Here is a 27,638-nt window from a genome sequence, read left to right on the forward strand (position 1 = left end):
GACCTGGAGCTGATTGTGGCTCTGATCATCAGCTTCTCATAGCAAAATTCAAGCTTAAACTGAAGAGAGTAGGGAAAACCACTGGGCTACTCAGGTATAATCTAAACCAAATCCCTTATGAATACACAGTGGAAGTGAAGAACAGATTTAAGAAACTCGATTTGGTGGACAGAGTGCCTGAAGAACTTTGGATAGAGGCTCATAACATTGTCCAGGAGGCAGCAACAAAAACCATCTCAAAGAAAAGGAAATGCAAGAAAGCAAAGTGGCTGTCCACGAGGCCTTAGAAATAGCAGAGAGGAGAAGGGAAGCAAAATGCAAGGGAGATAGGGAAAGTTACAGAAAATTGAATGCAGACTTCCTAAGAATAGGAGAGACAAGAGGGCCTTCTTAAATGAACAATGCAAAGAAATAGAGGAAAAGAATAGAAAAAGAAAAACCAGCGATCTGTTCAGGAAAATCAGAGATATTAAAGGAACATTTTGTGCAAAGATGAACATGAGAAAGGACCAAAATGGGAGGGACCTAACAGAAGCAGAAGACGTCAAGAAGAGGTGGCAAGAATACACAGAGGAATTATATCAGAAAGATGTGGATATCCCGGACAACCCAGACAATGTAGTTGCTGACCTTGAGCCAGACATCCTGGAGAGCGAAGTCAAGTGGGCCTTAGAAAGCCTGGCTAACAACAAGGCCAGTGGAGGTGATGGCATTCCAGTTGAACTATTTAAAATCTTAAAAAATGACACTGTTAAAGTGCTACATTCAATATGCCAGCAAGTTTGGAAAACTCAACAGTGGCCAGAGGACTGGAAAAAATCAGTCTGCATCCCAATCCCAAAGGAGGGCAGTGCCAAACAATGCTCCACCTACCATACAATTGCACTCATTTCCCACGCTAGCAAGGTTATGCTCAAAATCCTCCAAGGCAGGCTTCAGCAGTATGTGGACTGAGAACTCTCGGAAGTAGAAGCTGGATTTCGAAGGGGCAGAGGAACTAGGGACCAAATTGCTAAAATGCACTGGATTATGGAGAAAGCCAGAGAGTTCCAGAAAAACATCTACTTCTGCTTCATTGACTATGCAAAAGCCTTTCACTGTGTGGACTACAGCAAACTATGGCAAGTCCTTAAACAAATGGGAGTGACTGAGTACTTTATCTATCTCCTGAGAAACCTATATGTGGGACAGGAAGCAACAGTTAGAACAGGATATGGAAACACTGATTGGTTCAAAATTGGGAAAGGAGTATGACAAGGCTGTATATTGTCCCCCTGCCCATTTTAACTTATATGCAGAATACGTCATGTGAAAGGCAGGACTGGAGGAATCCCAAGCCGGAATTAAGATTGCAGGAAGAAATATCAACAACCTCAGATATGCAGATGATACCACTCCGATGGCAGAAAGTGAGGAGGAATTAAGGAACCATGTAATGAGGGTGAAAGAGGAGATTGCAAAAAACGGTCTGAAGCTCAATATCAAAAAAAACTAAGATCATGGCCACTGGTCCCATCACCTCCTGGCAAATAGAAGGGGAAGATATGGAGGCAGTGACAGATTTTACCTTCTTGGGCTCCATCATCACTGCAGATGGTGACAGCAGCCCCAAAATTAAAAGACGCCTGCTTCTTGGGAGGAAAGCGATGACAAACCTCGATAGCATCTTAAAAAGCAAAGACATCACCTTGCCAACAAAAGTCCGAATAGTCAAAGCTATGGTTTTCCCTGTAGTGATGTACGGAAGTGAGAACTGGACCATAAAGAAAGCTGACCGCCGAAGAATTGATGCTTTTGAATTGTGGTGTTGGAGGAGGCTCTTGAGAGTCCCCTGGAATGCAAGGAGAACAAACCTATCCATTCTAAAAGAAATCAAACCTGAATGCTCACTGGAAGGACAGATCCCGAAGCTGAGGCTCCAATACTTCTCATGAGAAAAGAAGACTCCCTGGAAAAGATGCTGATATTGGGAAAGTGTGAAGGCAAGAGAAGAAAGGGACGACAGAGGATGAGATGGTTGGACAGTGTCATCGAAGTGACCAACATGAATTTAACCCAACTCCGGTAGGCAGTGGAAGACAGGAGGGCCTGGCCTGCTCTGGTCCATGGGGTCACGAAGAGTCGGACATGACTAAACAACCAAAAAACAACAGATGTGGATTTTGGCTGTCAGAGGTACCACTGTTTTTCCTTTTAATTTTTTTAAAAAAATCTTTCTTATAATACTTATCACTGTATCACTCCATCAGTATCTTCAGCATTACAACCACCTAACCTCTTCTCTCCATTCAGCTGATGAAGCAGCCAGCAGAGCAGCAAAAGACAAGGAGACACAGAAAGGGGGCGCATGGACACACACGATGGTCCATGCACCAGGAGCATTATTGTGCAAGGGAGCTGGAAGCCTTCTCCACATTACCATTTTTAAATAATTAATTGCCCAGATCATCTCTCTGGTGTTTCCTCCATAGTTTCTAGCAACTACTACAACACCAGGTGGCACCTCCTAAACACTCAATTCATCAATGTATCACTTGCTTTTAAAAAATAAAATAAAATAAAAACCTTTAAGAACAGCATGCTCCTAAAACAGAAGGAAATGAGTTGATTTCAGCAGTGTAGACACAAAAACCAGTTTAGATCACCCAAAATAAACTGATTTCAATTCAGTGCATGTGAACGTGGCCATTGGTTTAATTACGTGACTTGAACCTGATTTTTAAAAAGTCTGTACAGGAATTGATTCAAATTGCCAGTGTGACCACAGACTTGATTAGCTAGTCTAATGTCAGTTAGCATAATCTGGAACCTCAGATTATGAAGACCTTCTAAACAAATTAATGAAGTACCAAACAAAAGAAAAAACAAAACGAAATGAAACCCACATTATGTTTTCTGTTACACATTTTTGGCAATGTTATGAAACCACTTAAACTTGACATAGTTTAGGGCCTCAGCATGATTGATTCAGTCCCTACTCTTGCATATTTAATCAACACAAACTCTTAATGCCTGGATAAACTCTAATTTACCTGAGGTTACTGTAGAATTCAGGACAGAGAGAAATAGAAGAACAATAAAGGAACTGGCTGAGAAATAGAGTCGAGAGGATTCTCTTAGCCAGTTCCTTTATTTATTTATTTATTTATTTATTTATTTATTTATTTATTTATTTATTTATTTATTTATTTATTTCCCACCTATCTGAATCACATAGGACCACTCTAGGCGGCTTACAACATCAACAATTTACAATAATATTTAAACAGTTTTAAAATAAGGGAAGAGCAAGAACGAAGTGAAACGGAGACTAGGGCAAAGGAAAAATGGGGAAGGTCAGGGATTGGCTGTGGGGAAGGCCTGCCGGAACATCAGTGTTTTGAATTGTTTTTTAAAAATACCCAGCGAGGGAGCAGCGCGAATGTCAGGGGGAAGGTTATTCCAGAGGCGAGGAGCCACCGCCGAGAAGGCCTGATTTCTTGTCTTTTCTTTACGGGCCTCCCTCGGCGTTAGGCTCCTCAGCCTCACCTCCTGACCTGCGCGAGTAACACGGGTAGAACTTGGTGGAAGAAGGCGTTCTGCCAAGTATCGAGGCCCTAAGCCGTTTCGGGCTTTATATGAAAGCATCAACACTTTGAAGTCGATGCAGAAACGGATGGGCAGCCAATGCAGTGCGGCCAGAGTGGGAGAAATATGTTGGTATTTTTTCACGCCACTGATAAGTCTGGCCGCAGCATTCTGCACCACCTGTAGTTTCTGCAGCAGCCTCAAAGGCAGCCCCACGTAGAGCACATTACAGTGGTCTAATCTTGCGATTACAAGCGCATGTACTAAGGTAGTGAGGGCCCCCACATCAAGATAGGACCGCAGCTGGGCTATCCGCCTAAGGTGGTAAAATGCGGTTCGGACCACGGACGCCACCTGGGATTCCATGGTGAGCGCCGGGTCCAGATGGATCCCCAAGCTGCGGACCCTATCCTTGGCAGGGTCACCCCCCCAAAGGAGAGGGAGTTTCCCAGACCCCCCCACTGTGGGGACACCCACCCTCAGCACCTCCGTCTTGTCCGGGTTCAGCCTCAGCCTGTTCTCCTGCATCCATTTCAGTACGGTCTCCAGGCAGCGCTGAAGGCACAAAATGGCATCTCCTGCAGTAGATGGAAAGGAGATGTAGAGCTGAGTATCATCAGTGTACTGATGACACCAAGCTCCACACCCCCAAATGACCCCTCCCAGCGGCCTCATGTAGATGTTAAACAGCATTGGGGACGGTCCTCCAGGAAGGAACGGAGCCAGGCCAAAGCAAGGCCAACAAATTCCCAACTCGGAGAGCCTCCCCAGGAGGATACCGTGGTCAATGGTATCGAAGGCCGCTAAGATGTCGAGGAGGACCAATAGAGACAATTTGCCCCTGTCGGCCTCCCTCAATAGGTCATCGCACAGGGTGACCAATGCCGTTTCTGTACCATGGCGCGGCCTGAACCCCGACGGAAATGGATCCAGGGTATCTGTTTCGTCCAGGAGCGCTTGCAGCTGATCGGCCACCACCCTCTCGACCACCTTGCTTAAGAAAGAAACGTTGGTGACGGGTCTATAATTGCCGATTTCATCCGCCGCCAAACTTGGTTTCTTTCTGATGGGCCTAATGAGTGTCTCCTTGAGGGCAGATGGAAATCTGCCCTCAAGGAAAGACCCATTAATTATTACAGTAGCCTGTTCCGTTGTTGTAGGCCTGGCCGCTTTGATTAGCCAGGCCGGGCAAGGGTCAAGGGAGGAGGTGGTGGCACAACAGCGGTCAAGCGCCCTGGCGACAGTGTCAGGTGTGACAGGCTGAAAGGAATTAAAAATCACCAGGCAAGACGGAGCGCTGGACATCTCAGCTCGACTCACTATATTCAAAAAAGGAGACAGGTCCCGGTGGATGGCCTCCACTTTAGATTTTTAAAAATGCTGCAAATTGGTCCAGTGAAACACTAGGGGGAGGCCTATCACCTGGATCAATTCTGGATAGGTTGCGCACTATACGGAATAATTCCACCTGCTGGTTGGACGCTTCGCTTATCCGGTTAGCGAAGTATGCTCGACTGGCAGCCTTTACCTTAGCCAGGTAAAGGTTAGTGGCGACCTTGACAGCTATCCAATTATAATCCGTCGGGTCCTTTCTCCATTTGTGCTCTAGCTGTCTCCTAAACCACTTCCACGCCCTGAGGTCCTGGTTAAACCAGGGCGCCGGGCGGTCTCTGCGCTGGAGAGGGTGCTTAGGTGTGATCATGTCTACAGCCCTGGCCGCCGCAGAAAACCAGCTGCTGGTCAGAGCCTCGACAGGAGCACCAGCCAGGTCCGTCATAGCACCTCTCATGGCATCCTGGAATCCAATCGGATCCAATAACCTTCGAGGGTGGATCATAACAATAGGTCCCTGCTCCCTGCGAGGGGGGAGGGCCATGTTGAGGTTACATTTTATTAGGTGGTGATCCGACCATGACAAAGGGACCGACACAAAGTCAGTCACTATCGGACCACTCTCACTCCAGTATAAGCCCTACCCCCAAAATAAGCCCCAGTTAAGTGAAACCCTGCCCTCCAACAAGATGACATGACTTTGTTTGAGTAAATGTATATTGTTGCACATGAAAAAAATAAAACATCCCCTGAAAATAAGCCCTAATGCGTTTTTTGGAGCAAAAAATAATATAAGACCCTCTCTTATTTTCAGGGAAACACGGTAGTAGTCTAACTTAATTTTAAAATATATTTTAATTCTGTTTCATTGTTGCTGGTGTGAATTTATCTAAAAGGGTGAACAAAGAGCATAGTTCTATCACCTAGAATCACTTAGCTCTAATTATATTTAAATCACAGACTCATTGATTGTGAACAAAGGACAGAAAATATTATTATTTTGTTTTTTATTGTTGTGGATGTCCACAATATTGGCTGTATAAAGCATTCATGAACTTTACAGTATTCTGTGCAATTTGCAATCATATTCAGCTAAGACATTTTAGCAACAGAATCAGTACTAGAATACAACACTAGAGGACAGTATGCCACCAGTTGTGGTTCATAAAGTGCTACATAGGTGTCCCTGGGATCCAAAGTATTTGGACCACCCAAGTTTTCTGATCTGCATCCTCTTATGGGGTTTTACTGTCACTGTTAAAGCACACTTTGGATAAGAATACCTTGTGAGTGAAGGTAATATCTGCATTTGTACTGAGGAGTTTTACTGAGGAACTGTTATGATTGATTAAGAATATTTAAGATCTTCCCCATCAGGGCAATTTTTGACAACTTAATGGGCCACCGAGGAAGGCATTTTTAATGGAGGATGCTCTATCTTTATGTTTAATTTTTTGACAAATGTTTTAATTCAGTGATTATTTTACTATTGTAACTCTTGCATAACCACACCTGGTTTTTTATCATTGATGTACACTGCCTGCAGTCTTTACATTGAGAGGAATAAATGAATTCATACTCCCCTTTATAAATAGCAGGGTAGTCTACAAAATGCAACTAACAAGCCCATGCAGCATTGACAAGAAAGAATTCATGTGCATGGAAAAGGATTAGTGAGTGCAGTTGGTGGGAGAGACAGGAATTCTAAGAAAGAGAAATAACATTTATAAGTGTTTCTGTTTGGGTAAAGAATTCTAGAGTTATTTTCTCACTGGCTGGAATCTAACAGAAAAATTACACCAGTGTAACTCCATTGGATTTAAATCTCAGCTGCAAACTGCCGCAAGCATGTGCATTTCCTGTTGCATGTGGAGTCACATGATTAATGGGCAATAGCAAATGCCTGTTTCTTCTCTTGTGGTAATTCACAGTTGAGGTTTACATCAATGGAATTACACTGGTGTGTTTAGCTAATATGATTCTGGACATTATTTCATTAATTGAATTTTATTGGTAGTGTCTTGTCTTTTTTAAAAAAAAACTATGATGCACTTAGATTTTATTGCTAATTATTGTATTTTTATTGTTTCAATTTTGCTTTGTGTGTTAGCTTATATGTCATTAAAAAGAACATATTTTAGAAAGGTATCAAGAAGAAGGAAGGGGCAGTTTTGTAACAGTACAGTTTTAAAATAGTAGGGCTGTGAAAATACTTGCCTCACATGATGAATGCTATTGTTTATTTGACACATAAACAGATGTTAGGAAAGCAGTGTGGGAATGACATTTCTTTTCAAGTCAGGAAATTAATTTAATCTGAATTGATATTAAGAGTTGGCTCTTCTTAGGTTTCTTCCTGATTTCTTAATGGATTGTTATTAAACCTATTAATAAACTCAATTGTTTTTATCCCCCCCTCCCCGTAAGCGTACTGTGTATTCATTGGAGCATAAAGTTTACTCCCTTCAGGACAATTTACATACAATAATTAAAAACATTTTCTTCAAAACCAGTAGATATATATCTCGCTCAACATTCACTTCTCAGGCTGTGACTACATTGACAAATACTTTCCTCTGCAAATACTACTCAACAGGGACTGAAATCTTGTCAATGCTGTGTAATCTGGAGTTTTCTCACTAGTCTCAGTGGGACTTTGAAAATAAAATTTTGTCTTTGGAGCAGGAGGTATAAGCTTTGGGGAATAAAAAACAGGCAATGAATCATCAGTGTGGCAACATAGATTGAAGAGTGGCAGAAGCCAGTCAAATGGGACTTTGATAATAGAAGTGTCTTTGGTTTTGGAAGGAAGAATAAATCCCTGGGAGCAACGGACAGTAAATTATCAGATCATCAGCGAGAGGAACTTAACAGAATAGACAGAGAACCTAAGAAAATCATGTCTGGAGTTATTAAAGAACTACGACGGTTTTTCTTTTTAGGAGAGACTGGCTCCGTGTTTGATGCTTACTTTGGACTCTCTTTTGGCTGGACTGTGTGGATTCTGAGAGTATTGCTATAATATCTGGGCAAGGAGGGGGAGGACATACCTAGCGGGAATATTGCCAGACAAAGAATGGCTGGTTACCATGCAAATGACAATAATAACAGGATTTCAGCAGGTAAATGTGCACCTCAACCAGGTAGAAGACCTGATGAAAGGGAAACCATCAGAGATTAAACAACAACTGAATGAAATTGTAACTCCAGAACAATTTTTATTGAGAGCGATGCCAGGTAACATAGATGGGATTAAGAGTTACCATGTGAGCTACCCAGCTATAATAGTCAGAAAAGGTGATGTTAACAATCAGACTACTGCCATGGATTTAATTTTATCTCCCCAAAACTGGAAGAAAATAGAGGCACAGAAATGAGAGAAGGGTACTGAGAAAGTATGGGAAGTGCCAGAAATTGATATCTTTCCAGACAGGCTGAATGTACGTCCAAGGCAGAAGGAAAATGAAAGAGGGGATATATTTTATAAATGGTCTCGATTTCTTGATAGAGTTGGAATAACTTAGACTTAAACTAAAATATGAATATAAGCTGATATTTAGAGTATAATCAAATAGTATACAGATATATATAAAAAAGAATACAAAGTTGTTTTTTGTATTGAAAAATGAATAGCTCAGAGGCATGTATACTTAATATGAGGAGAGTGGATGATTGTATATTCTGTATTCTATCCTCAAAACCTTTTCCCCATCCCTTACACTCCCTTTTACCTTTTGTATTCCCTACCCTATTCCTTGTAGTTTAAAAATAAAACATTATTTTAAAAAAAGACAAATACTTTCGTCTGCAATTAGCACAGGTGAGTTTGAGGGTGTTGTTTTTTAATGATCACATGATACAAAGGCCAGGCCAGCCCTTTTTGCTTCCAAATCAGTTTTTTCCCCTGGGACTTCTGATTTTTTAAAGTCAGAACAAATCACAGTGTTTTCCCTATATGATCTTTTGTTTCATTCTTTAAAAGGACATGCATGTTTGTATTACTCCGGGTGGTGTTATAATGATATATTAAACTAGGGCATGTTGTTTTGGGACAAGGGAAAACCCACCCCTATCAACTTTCTCTTTACTCACTCCAAAATATTCACATCCACAAGAGAGACTGTGAATCAAGCCACAGCAAAGCTAAATTATTCTGATGCAGCTTGCCAGTGTAGTCACACCCTTAGAGTAGGAAATTATCATTTAACAATTATTATAAGCACATTTATAATGATTTATCACCCAGCTGGTTCACATATGCTAAACCACAGTTTAACTAAAGTGTAGAGGCAGCGGGGAGTTGGCTGAAGCCTCTGGCTCTTCCCCCAAATTTATTTTCAGTGTCACAGGATATTAATATAGTCTTACATACAACTAGAAGAGGTAGCCATGTTAATCTATGCTATAATGTCAAGCAAAGTAATATTTAAAAAATAAATTTAAAAATGACAAAAACATTGTGGCACCTTAAAGACTGCTATATTTTAATGTGAGCTTTTGTGGACAAGTCCAGACAGAAGTCTGAAGAAGTGGACTTGTCCACAAACATTCACATTAAAATATAGCACTTAGTCTTTGAGGTGCCACAACATTTTTGTCTTTATTATTCTTTATTTACTTTTGTTTTGTTTTTGTCTGACATGCAAACTAGAGGTGGTTGAATAGAAAACCTTTTGATGGTTTAACAAGTCATCTTCTTGAGGGCAGATACGATTAAAAACTGAATGACTTGCTTTAAACTATTTTGATTTGTGCAAAATGCTAAGTTAGGAGCTTATTCATTACTGTTTATTTCTTGACTTTATATACCACCTGTCTACCAAAGGCAGCCAACAATGATAGAATCAGTAAATATAAGCAACAGCATAAAACATGGAACAATCTGAAAGCACAATTAAATACTAATCTATAAAAGGAAAGTGGTACCTACCCAGGTGAAAACCCATTTTAATTGCCAAAAACATGCCTGGAATAACAAAGTCTTTGCTTTCTGAAAAAAATTGACAATATGAAGAGGGCCATCCTAGACTCCTTTAGCAGGAATTTTCATGGCTTTGGAGTGGAATTTTGTAAACACGGTGGAAGTCTTCCTCCCAGCCATGTGGAAAGAGGGAACAGATAAACTCAAAACTTTGGCCATTCTCACTAGGTCTCACCCACACATCGCAAACTCTTTGATGTTAAATGTAGACCAGAACCTTAATTGTCACTTGGGCTCAGCTGGTTATAGGTCGCTTTGGTAACAAAAACCCTCTCACACCAGAATAAGCAAGCCACACACTAGGTGTGGAACCAGAGCTGAATACAAAGTCCCTGGTTATCACTTTCACTAATTCTCTACGTGACATATGTTATCACTGGGCCTACATTTTATATAGAGATGCTGCAGAATTTGCACTAGTAGCATATATACTAACATGAGGGAGCTTTAAATTCAAATAATTGCATAAAACAGAGTTTGAATGTATTAAAGTCTTTTGTCCAGAGAAATCCCCATTGTCCCATTCTAACTTCATTCTTGATTCTCCCAGTTTCTCCTTTGGCCAATGCAAGACACTCAGATAATACAAATGGCACCTTGGCAACAATTCCAAGCCAAAATCCACCCATGTTACCTACTGTGTGGAAATTTCCCCTTCCAAATACCTCACCTCAGTAAATTTACCATGAGTGGTCTGACATGCAAATAATAGAAAGAAAGTGTGTACGATTACCGAATCAGCCCATTGTCCTGGTAGTTCATTTTCACCAGCATAGGACATCCAGGTGTGGTTTCTGTATGCTGCAGGCGGCGTTGGGATGAAATAGCCTGTGAACCCAGGTCGGTTTGCTGCTGGGATGGCAAACACTGCTGGAACTGTACTTCCTATCAAGAAATAGGGAAGGCGATTAGAAATCAAAACACATTGCTCTAGAGATAGAGGAATATTCAAAGGACACCTGAGATGTTCCTACTAGAAGATGCCTCTTTACATTGGCAATAAACAGTCTTTACTGAATCGTATCACAAACTATTGTATCTGCATCTAATGCCTTGCTCCACTGTTGCTGGATGAGTCATCCACCAACAGAATATACCTGTTTGAAGAAAACAACTCAGCAATGGCACAGCTCTTGACGGTGGAGATACCAACACCATGATTACCCAACTATTGATCATACTTGTCTGCAGTGTGAATGAGTATCAGCTGTTAATCTATTATGTAAATTGAGCATAGACATAGAGCAGATGCAGGTTCTTAGATTTATGCTAGTGCAGAAAGTGAGTAAAAGAAACCAAGATGTTGCTAGTCAGCTTTATAGCAGTCTTGAGAATTTATGTAAGGTATTATGCATGCCACTAAACTGTAATATTGATCCTAGTGTTTAGAATGTGGCTTATCTTATACCGTTTATTACTGGGAACAAGCAGCATTTTTCCCAACTATATACTGATGAGAATGTTTTTATGAACTTGGACATCAAAGTCCTACTAAACAGTGAGCAATGTGCTTCTCGCAAGCAATGTAACCATCTGTTGCTACTCTGTAAATGGATTTGTGTGCATATGGTGCTCTGTACTTTCCTAAAGGGGAATGAAACTTATAAAGTGCTCCTTTATGAAACATTCTGCTTAGTCAACATGATATATGCACAATTATTGGACTATGGGAAAAAGAGGAAATAAATCTTAGACAGGTGTGACTAGTTCCTTCTACCATATGGATTGGTCTTCACATAAGTCATATAATGTTGAAATTAATATCATGTAATGCCAGCATCATTTTATATTAGTACATATCATTACATGACCTCAAACCCATTATTAATATTTTTTCTGACATTTTGTAGTATGGTTTCATGAATAGTTTACTGGTCCATTGGGGTGATCTTCTTTAGTGGGTGCCACATCGATCGATTCTTCAGTATCGCTGGAATCTTCTGAGAGCCACTTGTTAAATTGCTGGCAACACATTGCTGTTTTCAACTTGAAATATGTTGCCAAGTGTTAGTGGAAAAAATCCATTTCTCTTGTTCAGTGGAGCATTTCTCTTACATACTGCATGCATCAGCTATTAACGCATACATTGACTGAGTGCAGTAAGTATTTGGATTACATATTCTAATCCTTTTCATTCAGAATCTCAAATACAGAGCATTACATCTTAGATCTGGAAACATTATAGAGGTGGGTTTCAATTCTTTGTTAATATTCTCTCTTCTCAAACTGTTGACCTTTATTTGGGGCAGGGGAATCAACTGCAAATGCTATCAACATCTAACATCCCATTTTTCCCCCTGAGCCGAAAGACATCCATTTGACCAATCTTTTAACAGAATGTATGATGCTCCTTGTCTGGTTGTATGATTGCTAGGCTTAAAGCGAACTAGTCTTACAACCTGATTCTATGTGTGCTTATTAAAAAACAAAACAAACCAGAACAGGATGGACTTCCAATTATGTGTGCCAAGGATTGCAACTTTTTATGTTATTTTCTAAAAACATTTAAAAATTATACTAATTTTAAAAACTGATTTCATATGTGAGACTAGAAAGTTTGCCATTTTGTTATGTACAACATGTGTGGCATATTGGAAATCAGTTATAACTTCAAAGTATTGAAGAATTTGGATAAACTGCCATACATGTGAAGACTTTCTAAATTAAAGGAAGAACAACTGGGAGTTAGACACTAAGCAATTATAGACTGAATATCACCTGTACCTAACAAGAATCTTTATCAACACAGAACAAAACTTTCTTTCATTCATTCACATCATTCAGGAATAGTTTCTGATACCAAGATGGTACTTATAATAATTGCAGAACATGTGTGTCTCATGTCTCTCACTTCATTTGATCTCTACACAGGAATGTCCAAGATATACTACTCAACATGACAAGGAATATTAGTTAAAAACTGACAAGACTGTTTATTGGCACCAGTTGTAGGGAATGGTCATTGCCCTTTGGTGCACCTGTCTACGAAACACACCAACCCTCTCCATTCCATCTCTTATTACAGCGACAAATGTATCTGGGTACTTGAAACAAAACACTTCACACACAAGGGATGTTAAACAGAAACCATATATTTTAATAAGACAAAAGTTCCATTTTTTTCCATTTCAGTTTACAAGACAGTTTCCAGCCTCCGTTGTCTACATTGGGCTTGTCAGAATTGCATAAACTTTGCTTATGGAGTTACATGAAATAAATGGTACCAAGCATACCAACCAAGCACCCTTTATTTACGGAGGGGGTTTAGAAATTAGCCACTTGTGTTCTTGGAGTCATGCTCCTCTAATGACATATGATCTCTCATGTGATACTTTAAACTCAGATTTTAAAAAGTTTTAGTATATTATACTCTCTCTGCTGATGAATACATCCCTGAATGGGAGTGGCATGGGGTGCATTTATTCTTATGGGACTCAACAACAATCTCAAAACATCATTTTTTAAAAAAGGCAATTAAAAAAACAGAGACATCATATAACAAACAGAGTCTCTTGAAGTCATAGGTTGAGATGACTGTAAATGCGACACAAATACTGTAGTTTAAACTGGGAAAATGTTTTTACTGCTTAAAGCCATTTCCAGGACCAATATTTATACCACGGCTGTATATTTACACTACACTTTACAATCACAGAGATGGCTTGTGACATTAAACCCAGGATAAAGGTAATTGCAGAGCTGCTATCCTTCTGGGAGAATGGGAAGTCTCTCTTGAGCAGCCACAATCAGCAATATTTTACTCCCAAAGCCAGAATGATAAAATATTAAATAAACTTAAATAAAAATAAGGTAACATTCCAAACTTCTTTCTTATATTATCTCCCATCCTTGCCTGCTAACAAATAATTTTAAAAGCAGGGATACCTAGAACCATGATCACATATTTTCCAGACATTCAACCATTTGAGCTTCAACATAAGAACAATAGTGAATGTTCTACCTACTATTAAGAAAGAACCACTGAGAATCAAGCCTTAAATGGAACAGAATCCACCAGCAGTGCACATGCTGTAATGTTAACCCTTGAAAGATTTATCTGCCTATAACTTTATTTTTCAAACGGGCTGTTTTTCTGCTGCAGAAGGAAAGAGTTGTGATCACGTACACCATTAAAATCAGACCCATATTAGCCACAGAGGAATCCTCAAACATTGCCAGTGGTGATGGGGCAATATGGATTTTAATACCGTGGAGTTGTCACAGGAGCTCCGTTCTCACAAAAGCAATTAGCTGAATATTGCTTATAATTTCAGAATATCATTACTGCAACAAAGAAACACTAATACTAAAGCCTCAGCTAAGGAGGCATAGTTATTGGCTATGGACAACCTAATCCCTATATCTAGATCTGTTTTAATGTACCTTAGTTACTTAAAAAAAAGGGACTGGCTATATGAGGCATCCGTCTATTTTGGTAGGGCTACAGGCCAAAATGTAGAATTATTCTTCATAATATCTTTCTTTTGAGGTAGTCAAAGAACATTGAATATTCAACACCTTCCTTCCTTACCTGACCTTCCTTAGACTGAGCAGGGCCAGCTGAACTGCCTATCTGTATTTTGTTGATAGTGTGTACAGGGACACTTGTGATTATTAGCATTGGTGATTTCAGGAAAAATTGAGGATCTCTGGTCAAATGAATGAAATTCTTAGGATAATGTGAATTCCACAGGTATCCACCTGTATGATCCTGGTTTAGCTTGTCAAGGCATCTCTTAGAAGGCCTACAGAATAGGTGGGATGACTCAGTATTGGAGTTTTTATTTAATGGGTTTGTTTGTTTTTTAAAAGGATTACTGCTCCACAGAAACAGAAATCTTACATGGGTAGCCATAGCGCTTATTTATCACAATTCAAGCATAGCCTTGATATGTTCCCTCCTCGCTACAGAAATCTCCAATTAGTCATTTTTATGCTGAAGCAGCCTCTTCAGTGCTTCCAATTACAGATTCACAACCACAAAAGCTTTTCATCTAAGTTTCAAAACATCAGTACTAAAAATGCAAGTGTTAAGATGGAAGAAATTGCTGTTATCCTCCACCCACCTTTCATAATCCAGTACATGAAACTCAAGATATTAAATTTTTATAAGAAAACCTTGTTCATCACTAGCACTGATTGAAATTACTACATCATCCTTTCTTGGTTTTGATGTTCTTCTGGGCTGTACTAGTTAAATGGCAGCATGTTAATGCTCACAGCCATTGCGAAATATCTCCTGGGTTCCCGAGGCCAGCCCATCTTGTCTACTTTTCTGTTTATGTATGGTAAGTGTATATATCACATAACCTAGAAAGTGGGATTTGGCACAGAAATTCAGGTCATTCTATTCTATCACATTTGTAGCAAGTATTCTGTCAAGCAAAACCCCAGTATTTGTACGGTATTTGCTGGAATTATTCCTAAGGACACTCTGTGACAATGGATGTAATAACAGACTTGACAAAATTATCAAATGTTTAAGAGCTAGTTTTTAGATACATTAAAAATCATCAATTAAATCTCAGCTGTAGTTAAAGTGATAATAGGTTGGATTCAGACCCACTCATGCTTAGAGTAGGTCCCTGAAATCAGTTGAAGAACCAATCAGCTTCCCCAGAGAGCTTCTTAGCAATCAAGAGAAGGTTTTTAGGCTGCATTTGGGACTGCAGGAGAGGGGGGAAAGCTGATTCTGGTGCAAGCAGCGGGATGCAACAAAAATACAACATTGGATCCTGCCACAATCTTTTCCCCTGTAAAACTTGGTAAGTTAATATTCTACCATACTAAACACGTGACCGTGCCTTTTGGATGGGTAGACCTCCTTATTTCTTCAATTAGTTCTGTACCAAGCAAATTGCTGACAGCATTACTAAAACACAGAGCACTGTGCCCTAGACACACTAGCTCTTTTGGAAAATCAAGACCTAAATCCTACACATATTTAATATATTTTGAGAAACAAGTATCTGTAGTACTCTACACTGCCTTTAAAAACAGGCAAACATTAGCATAGTGATTTATAAACAGTGACTGAAGACGAAGAGGGTTTTTTTGTGTAGAGTCACCCAGGCTTTTAGCAGTGACAAATGTGTCATCAAAAGCAGGGCGATGAGGGAGAAGCAAAGGCAACAATGGATGGCCTACTGAGAGAGCAAGAGGCAGGTGAAAGTTAGATGCTAGTACCCTCTGAAAGATCAGATTAGATCACTGTGCTGGTTAAATAAATATTTTCAAAACCATATTCTTCCTTATTCCCATAATTACATAATTAGTTTTGTACAATCTTAATTACAGATCAGTTCCTGAAATGCTCAGGTGAGCTGTACGTTTTAGAAACGGCTCATGACAAAAAGTTATCTGTTCCAGACAAGCGATGAGCCTTCAAAGCCACTGGGAGCGGTGAGTGAAAGAGCACACAAGCACTATCACATCCCTTGACAACATGCGAATTGTGCCGAGTGGTCCCACTGGGACTATTTACATGCTTAAAATTATGTAAAAATTTAAATGCTCCACTGGATCATAGCCTAAGGCAATACAGTGAATTTCTACAAGCCCTTTATTTCCAACTTGGTGCAATTAATCATAATAACAATAACAATAAAAATGTAGTTTACATCCAGGCATAAAAACACTACAAGTTCCACTGTGACCAATGAAACCTGACTGCATGGAGGTGTACTCAGGATGGTAGCCTTTGATGCTACTTTTTATAGGGGCAGTTTTTTTAATGACAAAGTCATTCTCCATTGTTGCACTATTAAATGTTGGTCTCACAAAGGAATTTAGGGTTCTATTTTTACAAATATGTTATTTTACAAGAGTAGTAAAAGTGAACACAGTACTTCTGTAGTAACTTAGCACTGATGATTTCAGATTCAGAGATTCAGAGAAGGGAAATTCAACTGTCTCAAGGCTGAAAGCTTATTCAAGCCAGCATCATTTTCTTCAGAGTCCAATGCTTTCAAAATGTTAATAACTAATAAAACATTTCATTCCTTCCACAGGTCTCAAGAAGTTTAAAGTAGCGGGGCATTTAATCATTGTAACAAATTGATATATATTCCTGGCCTCCATGAACATACTAACATATTTTATAAACTCTACAATACACTGCTGACTATTACTTCTTCAAGTGGCAAGCAGACAAATTATTGGAGATGCAATTTTATCCCACTGATCATTTATAAAAACCAGCACTGAAGCACAGAGAGAAAGGTCTTTATTTTCATTTGGATGGGAAGGTTTCACAACAGCAGATGGAAAGCAGGAGTGTTAAGTAGGGCAGGGCTTTAAAAGACAGGAAGGACACCATTTGCCTGAGTGTAGATGGGAACCCAGTATCTGAACAGGTGGGTAGTATGAAATTACAGAATATCAGGAGAGAAATCTAAAGAAAACAGGCTTCAGAAATAACAGCACTAAATCAATGAGAAAGTCGTTATATCTTCCTACATATTCCTTTCCTTAAAAGTTTCATTAGCCCAAATTCACCTATGAAACAAGATGATTAAAAAAATCTCACTTCTAGTTTTTCATTTAGAAGCTAACATCTCACTATGACTTCTTCAGAGGATCTGGTTAATTAAAAAAATTTTATATATATATTTACTTATTTTCCCTATTAATGAGACTTAGAGAGAAGAGGAAAGATTGGGAGTGTTCATAATGTAATTACTAGAGCAAGCAAATATTACTTTACTTTAACAACTCAGAAGACCCCAGTCCTGCTCTCACCGTGGATCTGGGTGAATAACAATTTTTCCTTTGCTCATCTTTCCTTTGTCACCTATGCCATTTCTGTTAAAAACGGTTGTCATTCTACCAGGTTTGAAAGACTTTGAAAAATAATATGATTCTTCCAGACTGTCTCATCATCCAGAGAATACAAAGGATCCTTATTAGAAATGGGCATGAATTAATTTGTGCCCCCTCATATGAAGTCCTATGCACAGCACTAGAGGTGCCATGCATTACCACCACCCACCACCCATGGCCTGCTGGCCCATTCACAATCTGTCATGCACTGCTGGGGTCCCTCATTCTCTGGTGGTGATCCAGTCCAGGCATGAGCTTGGGCTGCCCTTCCTCAGCTCCTCCTGATCACTCAGATAAGGAGGTGGGACAGGGACTCTCCCTGTGCAGCCGTTGCATGGCTAGCTACCATAGGAGGTCAGGGACAGCAGCCCAAACTCCTGCATGGCATGGAGCACTGCTAGAGAAGGAGGACCCTGGTGGCGCATGACAGATTTTGAATGGATCACCTGGGGGGGGAGGGAACACGTGGCAGGATTTCATACAAAGGGACACAACTTAATTCATGCCCATCTCTAAACATTATATAATTGGATTGAACCTAGCTTTTCAACTATTGCTTCTTTGAAGACAAATGTACATTTCACTGTCTTTCAGACCAATCTGAACAATCTTCCTCAACATTCTTAGACGTAAAGGGCTTCAGCAAAATGTAATGAGCACTGGAACATTTACACAATGGCAGATCAAAGTCACAATGTAAAATAGGAAATGAACCCATCTGATTCACACCCAAGCTTATACAAACATTTAGGGTGTAGAAGTCCAATGTACCTAAAGAGATATTATGTCTTCAATGTTTTGTAATACAGGAAAAAAAAATGTTGATCAGTCAGTTGGGATTTCTTTGTAATCAAAGACGTACGTTGGGACCGTAGCTCAACAGAAGAGCACATGCTTTGCATGTATAAGATCCCAGGTCAAATCTCCAGCATCTCGAATTAAAAGAGTCTTTGGCAGCATGTGATTAGAAAGACCTCTGTCTGAGACTCTGGAGAGCGGCTGCTGGTCAGAATAGATGGTCCTTAGCAGGATGAACCGATGACCTGACTTACTGTGAGGCAGCTTCCTACATTAATATTGTTTTCTGAAGCTTTTTGTTCTAAGTAGAACTTAGTTGCTGGTGAGCTCCCAGAGGAAATCCTTGTTAAGTAAAACCATATTCAGCTAATTTATGATGAAGTAACTTTGACTGGAATAGATTTTCCACTTTGGGAACCTCTTGATTTTTTTTTTATCAGAATATCTTCACCTATTTATTTTTGGGTGCTTTGCAAAGTCATGCTAGCATGGGAGCTGGAGACATACTGAAACAATTACATGGCCTTTACTATCCATTCAGGCTACCTTCACCATATTGAGCTGGATGTGGTAATCTGCACTCGTTTTTCCTAAAGAGAGCTTGTGGCCTTTGGGTCAATCCAGAGGGTGCTCAACTCAAGAATAAGCAGCCATTGCAAGGGAAGCTGACTACATTACATGGCTATTTGCTTTCTCTACCACAAAACACCATCCGTTCCAAGATCCTGTCTCAGAAAGATGCCAAATCCAGGTGCTTCAAAGGGAAAGAGCACATCCTTCCTCCCCCATTCTTTTCCCACATTATAAATAAGCTGCATGTGATAAATGAAGGAGTGTATGGGGATCCTTTTATTAATCCTCCTCCTCAGGCCTTCAAGAGAACCATTTAACAGAGTTCTAAGCAAGAATGTCTGCAAGATTTCATACGCTCGTCTCTATGCCATACAGACTTAGATGTGGTCTCTGTTTGTACCGCATGCGTTTTTCACCTGAGTAATTCAAAGCTGATTGATCCAATGGAGCCACAGATACTGGGGCTCTTGATACTGGGACAAAAGGGGCATGATCATGCGGCTGTATCTGTTCAGTCCCACTGGACTCTGATATTCTTGTCTTGCTGCCAATATCGGAAGTCGACCTGTATGTAATATATATTGGAAATATCAGTCATTCCAACGTGAAGTATACATCGACTGCAAGCTGCAATTTAACCTGTTCTGGAGTAAATCAGCTGTGATTGCCAACAATTGTTAAGGAGCAAAACAGTTTTAGTCATAGACCAGCAGTTTTTAAAGAAAGAATGGAGTGAAAAGGATGGACAGTAAACATCTCAATTTTTGTTTTCACATTCTTGCATGATGAATCATTGCCTCAAACCTTATTTACTAAAACTAAATATAGCTCTTTTTCATATACTTCAGAGAGGGAAAACATTGTTTTTGGTATAGCATAAATAAATGTTAGAAAAGGATAGTAGTAAGAGAAGAACAAAAAGCACTATATGCTACCTATACTTGTACAAAACAAATCTAAATAAAATAATGTTTTACATTACAACACAATGAGTTCAGTGAAGAATGTTTATTTTTTGAATCTGGTATGTTTTAACCCAATGTTGCTACTGTTATTTCTGACGGTGAAGGATAAGCCTGCCTGCCAGTGGCCTACAGTTCACTGGTATTTTTTCACAACTGTTATGACATCACTGGCAACCAATCAAGACAGCTCAGCTATTTTTGTATTCCTGTGCCAAAGCACGATAGAATGCAACATGCATACTATGCTGTGGCTTTGCAGATGGCCCAGTGAGCTATTTTTATAAAATCATTGTTTTCAAGACCAAATGATTTCACAAGCCTAAGCCATGAGGCAGTCACTCAGAAATGCATGGCATGAAGTCTTTTAGAAGCCAGCCTGCTGTGAGAACACAGCATTTTAAAGACACTGTGCACAGTGATTATACAATGAACTAGGCAATAAATATTAAAACAATGTTAACACGAATCATACCTATTAGGTATTTAAAGTGCAGATTAGGAGCCTGATTGTTACCAAATTCTGTAAATGTTTCCAGAGTGCCAAAATCAATTTCTCGGGAAATGCACAGAGTGTGTACGGCCTATATTTGGTCATCTCAGAAAAGAAAAACAGGAAGATTTATGAATAATTCATTTCCTGTATAGAATCACTAATATTGTGAGGAAATTTACAGTTTAAAAAGTTCTAAAGCATATAATAATTGTGTGCCATCAAGTCAATTCTGATGTACGGCAACTCTTTTCGGGATTTTCTAGACAGAGGGTCATCGGAAGTGGTTCACCGTTTCTTTCTTCTGGGGGTGTCCTGGGACTGTGCAGCTTGCCCAAGGCCACACAGGCTGGTTCTCCTGCAATGCATAGTGGGGAATCGAACACCCAACCCCTGGCTTTGCACCCCGATACCTAATTCATTGGGCTATTCAGCCATATATTTGGTACATTTATTAGATATGTGAGTAGTCTGAAGTGGCTGGATAGCTCAGTGAATTAGGAATCTGGGTGCAAAGCCAAGGGTTGGGAGTTCAATGCCAGCCTGTGTCGCCTTGGGCAAGCTGCACAATCCCAGGGCACCCTAGAAGAAGGAAGTGGTAAACCACTTCTGAACACTCTCTACTTAGAAAGCACTGAAAACCCCAACTCCCATAAGTCAGAATTGACAACACACAATTATTATTATTAAGGTGAGCAGTATTTTTCTTCATTTCCATGACAGATTAAAAAAAAACATCTAATACAGGTAACTGATACCTATTCCTTGCAATTTCCTAAATATTGCTCTGGCACAAGAATGTAGCTTTGTTGTGCATCTGAAATTTTACACAGAGATAAAACATTTTCAACTAAAATATAAAACAGCAGTACAGTACAATACCTCCTAAGAGAGGTGACAGCAACAGGTCCTGTTCTGGGAGGCACAGGAGGAGGTGGAGAACCCGTCAGCATCTCAGGGAGAGGAGAAAACCTATATGCCTGTTGAGAAGGGGAGAAGAATATGTCCTCAAAAATCTATCAACTTCTCATAAAAGCTATACTACACACTATATTTTTTCCAAATTATGGTGAAGCACATGCAGGGAAAGCCATTTGACTGGTTTCCTTGCCACTGCATATTAGTTATCTCCAAGTTAACATTTTTAGAGCCTCTTAAAACTGCAACACTGCAATGTTCTTTGCTGCCTGAATCCCCCCAAGGAGAAATCAGAATAGATTCTGCCCCACTGAAAATGAAATGTCTTGATGTCAGAACATCTGGAAGCCTCAAAAACACTGTAACAAGAAACAAAAATGCCTCTAAGCATCCATTTTCTATTTCAACATCCCTTTCCTCGCTTTTAGTGGGGAATCTTCTGTTCTTATTCCTCTAGGCAAAGGGAGGGGGGGGGGAAGCAAGGTATAACATAAAAATTCTAATTTAAAAAAACATACACACCAAAGCAAATTAATCCCAAGGATTATATTTTAAAAGCTATCAGATCAGTCACTCTGCCTCTGTCATGGACTAGATTTACAAAGGTTGGCAGCAAACGACATACAGCAAATTTACAGATTTTTCCCGTGTGTTTGCAAAAACACCTTCCTGCCACTTTTCTCCATCAGCTCATAGCTGAAAGCGTGAGAGATTAATCTTGAAGCCTTCGTATCATGACGGTTATTGTCAATTTCACTTGGGAATACACTGACAGTTATTGAATCTGTTTAGCTGCCAGACTGACTATTGCTCTGATTTCCTTCAGTCTTGATTTGTCTAGAACAGTCAACGTATCAAAATAACCACAAGACACAGCATGATATTATGCACCCTAAATATATTGTGACACAGCAATATACCTTAACATATGGAAAGTGTTCAAGAATCAGAAAACTATGTGCTTTCAGCTTTTACACCCATCCTTTCTCTACCCCATGCTACTTGCATCTTACATTCTTATATATCAAAACATAGAGAAATAAATGTTAATGAATTTGTATTATTTACTACACTATGAGTAAGTAATACCTAAATGATGCCAGCATTTGCCTAGCATATTTGCAAATCTTAGGCAAACATCTTAGTCTATATTAACTAAGAAAAACAATGCCTTTAATATTTTGATATCCATATCTAACAGGTATTAATATCAATAGATATCAACTCAATACTCACTATCTATTAGCTGGAATTTTTATAAGACCTTTCAGGACCTCCAAAATTTCCCATGTTTTTCCTCATTAAATCCTACTATTATGCTGTATATTAATATTGCAAGTGTGAGGCTAAGCCTGAAACTGCATAGCTTCCATAATGCCAAGCCCTCTAGTAAATTGAAGGTCGAGGAGAAATGTTGATCCACGTGCCCCCCAGCTCATGGTATTAGCTTTGATGTTTTACTAGCTTTTTATCAGAAATAATGCACGGATTGCAGTTCAAGGCACTAGGATCATACATTAAGATTCCTGAGAGAAGCAGCAGCATGAAACGTTGTGGGTGAGTCACAGCTAACATCACTATGTTCAACTGCACAGGGAACTTCACAGCTGACTCTTTCACTTGCCATTTCCATCACCTTTTAAGCAATGATCATAAAAAAATGCAAACATTTCCTCATACTATTGAAACTTTTTCTGAACATATTTTCATGCAATGTGGCATGTATACCACCTGCCACGGGTGGAAGTAACTGGAGAACAAACTTAGATGTTCCTTTTTCTCAAACAAAACATGTATTGACATAGTCGTGAAAAAATATCCTACTTTATTTAGAAGGCAAATTAAATTTCAGTGGTCAAAATCCTATTGCTTTGCGTAAACCAACTTGTAACATTTGGTCCATTGGTCCATTGGTCCAAGTGCCCCTCTAGGGGCACTTGGCTAACACCAAGCAACAGGATTTCAGCCATTAAGCTTTTCCAGTAAGCAAGTTTAGAGTCAAGTTTAGTTGCCTGAGAGTGTAAACAGAAACTGCTGTATTGAATTGATTAAGACAGGTGGACAGGAAATGGGTTTGAATGTGCTGTTAAACCTTTCAGGAATCTGCACTAAATCAGTAAGGCTTTCTGATACAAGACTACTGAACAGTAGCATCAACAAAAGGACCCCCACCAGTATAGCCTCTTCCCTATCCTACAATACTAAAATGAAGGCAGCTTGTGATAGTCAACACTAAATTTTAGAGTAATAACACTGTGAGGTATATTCAGTGTAAGTATGGAAAAAAAATTCCTAGTTTTCTTATTATTGTGTTCTGGATGAGAGTTCAGTTGATGGATCTCAAAGTTGTAATAAAAATAACAAAGTAAATCCCACAAGCATTAAGTTTGCTCATCCTTAGATTATAATACCTTTGGGAAGAGTCAGTCACAGAACAAACTAACCTCTTCCTTTTCTAGTAGGAATATGGTTCAACAGTGTAAATGAATGAGATAGGAGAATATTGCTTAAATACAATCACTGTCCTTTTTGTTGTTACGTGCTGTCAAGCCGCATCCAGCTTATGAGGACTGTATGAACTAATGCTGTCCCAAAGGTTATTAGCAGTCCTGCTTATTTGAAAGTCAGTTAGATCAGGATGATGCTGTTCACATCTTGGAAAAAGCTCCCCATGGCACTTTGAAATTGCTAGTTGGTATTCATGTAATATTTCAATAAATGTTATTTATGGTTGGAACCCATACAGAGATAGTGCTGTCATCTGGTGACAACAGAAGGAGAAATGAGAAAATTCAAAATTAATCATTGTACTATCCCAGCCTAATTCACACACACTTCTGTTAGCAGCTATCTCTACAACTACCATTTAAAATGCATGTGTATGCCATCTAAAATGCATCCGGGTAGATGGAGCTTGTTAGCCTTGGAAGGCAGCCCATCTAGGAGAAGGAAAACTCCGATTGCAAACCTCCATTGCCTGTGGCTACATCCACTGATGGAAAAGGCTTCAGGAGTAAACCTCGAGGCAAAATCCGGAGCCAGAATCCTGGAGGCAGTTTGTGTCATTCTGGCAACTCCTGTGACATCGCTGGAAATAGTTGTATTGGCTCTTGCCTTTCCATTGGACTATTTCAGCGACATGGAGAGTGGGGATTTGCTGCTTGGGTAACAGTCTGTCCTCCATATTATTTTACCCAGGCCTCGTGCTCTGGAGAGGACACTCCAGCTTCACATACAGCTTCGAAATAACATGGGAGGTAGCAGTTACCGGTTATAAGTCTTTGCTCGATTAGTGTAGAGCATGACGCCAGGGGCTACTTCCGATGGTGGGAGAGGTCATTGCACCTCACTAGGTAGTTACCGCCCGCCTTAAGCTGGGCAGCCCCCAGCCAGTAAGGTGCTAACTCGCCACAGTCTGTTAACCACACAGGGTGTGTGGGGTTTAGGGTGAAAGCCAACAAGCAGATTGATAACCCTGAACCATGCAATAATCGTAAGAAAACGTCTGCCCTAAAGCTGGGCACCTGAAATGTTCGGACAATGACCCCTGGTTTTTCTGATGACCTGCAGAAAATAGATGATGCAGCTGTCATCAGCATGGAACTGAGTAGGCTCCAGATGGACATTGTTGCCCTGCAAGAGACAAGATTGTCAGACTCTAGATCTGTCAAAGAAAAAAAATTCTCATTCTTCTGGCAGGGAATACCATTGAATGAGACCAGGGAATATGGTGTTGGCTTTGTGGTCAGAAATACTCTGCTGAGATCCATTGTTCCACCTACTGTGGGGCATGAAAGAATCCTGTCTCTGCAGCTCCACTCATCAGCAGGACTGGTCACCCTCATTAGTGCATATGCACCAACACTGTCGTCTACAGCAGAAGTGAAATACAAATTCTATGACGATCTGGCAGCTGCTATACCCGAGAAAGAGCTGCTGTTCATTCTTGGAGATTTTAACACTAGAGGTGTTGCTGGTCACAATTCTTGTCCGCCGTGTCTAGGCCATTTTGGCATTGGGGAAGATGAATGAAAAAGGCCAATGCTGGAGTTTTGCTGTTATTATGGTCTCTGTGTCAGCAACACATTCTTTAATACGAAACTTCAACACAGAGTCTCTTGGAGACATCCAAGATGAAAGCATTGGCATCAGCTTGACTTGATCCTCAGTAGACGTTCTAGCCTTCCTAGTATTACAATCACACACAGTTATCAGGGTCCTGATTGCGATACTGATCACTCCTTGGTATGCAGCAGAGTCAATCTGTGAATAAAGAGATTGTAACACATGAAAAAGGAAGGAAGACTATGTATTGACATCAGCAAGACTCATGATCAGAGAAAAGTGGAGGAATTTGCCCAAGCACTTGAGGAAACTCTTCCAGGGCCGGTTGATGCAAATGTACCTGAATAATGGGAACATTTCAAGAATGCTGTTTATAACACCGCCTTGTCCACATTTGCCAAGTAGACCAAAAAGATGGCCAACTGGTTTGAAGAACATTCGGAGGAGTTGATGCCAGCCATCGAGGAATAGAGGAGTGTTCTGGCAGCATACAAAGCCTGCCCTAGTGAGTACAACTTGCAGGTTCTTTGAGTTGCTCGTAGCAAAGTCCAACAGACTGCCAGGAGATGTTTCAATGGTTATTGGCTTCAGCTCTGCTCTCCGATACAGACAAGAGCAGACACAGGTAACATCAAGAGAATGTATAACGGTATCCAGCAGGCTTTAGGCCCAATACAGAAGAAATCTGCTCCTTTGAAGTCTGCTACAGGCGTGATCATCCAGGACTGAGTAGAGCACAGCAGATGGAACACTGGGTGCAGCACTACTCTGAGCTATATTCTAGAGAGAACATAGTAACCAAAGAGGCATTAAATAACATTGAGTGCCTGCCTGTCTTGGAAGAATTGGATAGCGAACCAACAGCAGAAATAAAAGCGGCCTTGGCTTCCCTCATCTCTGGCAAGGCACCTGGGAAGGATAACATCCCTGTTGAAGTGCTGTAAAGAGATCATCACCACTGAGCTATATGAAGACTTCTGTCTCTGTTGAAGGGAAGGTAGAGTACCATAGGACATGAAGGATGCAAACATTGTCACATTGTATAAGAACAAAGGAGACAGGGGTGACTGCAATAACTACTGTGGCATCTCTCTTCTTAGTGATGTAGGGAAGCTGCTTGCCCATGTCGTGGTGAAGAGGCTCCAGAATCTATCCAAAATCACAGTGTGGATTTCGAGCTAATAGATCCACCACTGACGTGGTATTCTCCCTCAGACAGTTGCAGGAGAAATGTAGGGAAAAACAACAGACACTCTTTGTGGCCTTTATAGATCTCACAAAGGCCTTTGAATTGGTTAGCAGGGATGGCTTTTTAAAATACTTCCAAAGATTGGATGTCCACCTCGACTCCTCAACATCATCAGGTACTTTCATGAGGGAATGCAGGGCACCGTAGTTTTTGATGGCTCAAGATCAGATCCCTTTGACATCCGAAGCAGTGTAAAACAAGGCTGTGTCCTCGTGCCGACCCTATTTGGGATCTTCTTTGCTGTCATGCTGAAGCAGGCCTTTGGAGCTGCAACAGAAGGTGTCTATCTCTGGACTAGATCAGATGGAAAGCTCTTTAATCTCTCTAGACTGAGAGCGAAGACCAAAGTCCAGCTGAAATGCATGCAGGAGTTCCTCTTCACTGATGATGCAGCTGTTGTTGTCCATTCTGCTGAAGAGTTCCAACAACCTATGGATCGTTTTAGCAACGCCTGCCAAGATTTTGGATTAACAATCAACCTGAAGAAAACACAAGTCATGGGCTAGAGTGTGGACTCACCTCCTTCTATTACCATCTATCTTTACACAAGAATTGGAGGTTGTTCATGATTTTATATACCTTGGCTCAATGATCTCTGACACACACATTCTAGATGTTGAGTTGGATAAACACATGGGCAAAGCAGCTACCATGTTATCTAGACTCAAAAAGAGTATGGCTTAACAAAAAGCTGATGGCATATACCAAGATTTAGGACTATAGAGCTTGAGTCGTGAGTACACTCCTGTACTGCAGTGAGAGGAAGCTGAACACATTCCATATGCATTGTCTCTGATGCATTTTGGCATCACCTGGCAGGATAAAGTTCCAAATAGTGTAGTCCTGGAATGAGCTGGAATTATTAGCATGTATACTTTA

At 40.2% G+C, this 27,638-nt stretch overlaps 1 protein-coding gene across 6 annotated transcripts in view; it reads right to left on the minus strand.

The window, feature by feature from the left end:
• KIAA1549L (KIAA1549 like) overlaps positions 1-27,638 on the minus strand; it is a 234,456-nt gene that overhangs the window by 3,875 nt on the left and 202,943 nt on the right. For 3 of the 6 annotated variants that reach the window (XM_072985815.2, XM_078384011.1, XM_072985814.2), the window contains 3 exons: positions 21,410-21,507; positions 19,489-19,637; positions 10,614-10,765 (listed from right to left, as the gene is read on the minus strand). In XM_072985815.2, coding sequence (XP_072841916.2) covers positions 10,614-10,765; positions 19,489-19,637; positions 21,410-21,507 — 399 coding nt within the window. Of the gene's footprint in view, positions 1-10,613; positions 10,766-18,924; positions 19,638-21,409; positions 21,508-27,638 lie in introns of those variants that run through there. The other 3 variants (XR_013540902.1, XR_012082440.2, XM_078384012.1) reach the window with 3 other exon arrangements.

Source organism: Pogona vitticeps, chromosome 1 (assembly GCF_051106095.1).
Source record: "Pogona vitticeps strain Pit_001003342236 chromosome 1, PviZW2.1, whole genome shotgun sequence".
In the NCBI taxonomy this organism is placed as follows: domain Eukaryota; kingdom Metazoa; phylum Chordata; class Lepidosauria; order Squamata; family Agamidae; genus Pogona; species Pogona vitticeps.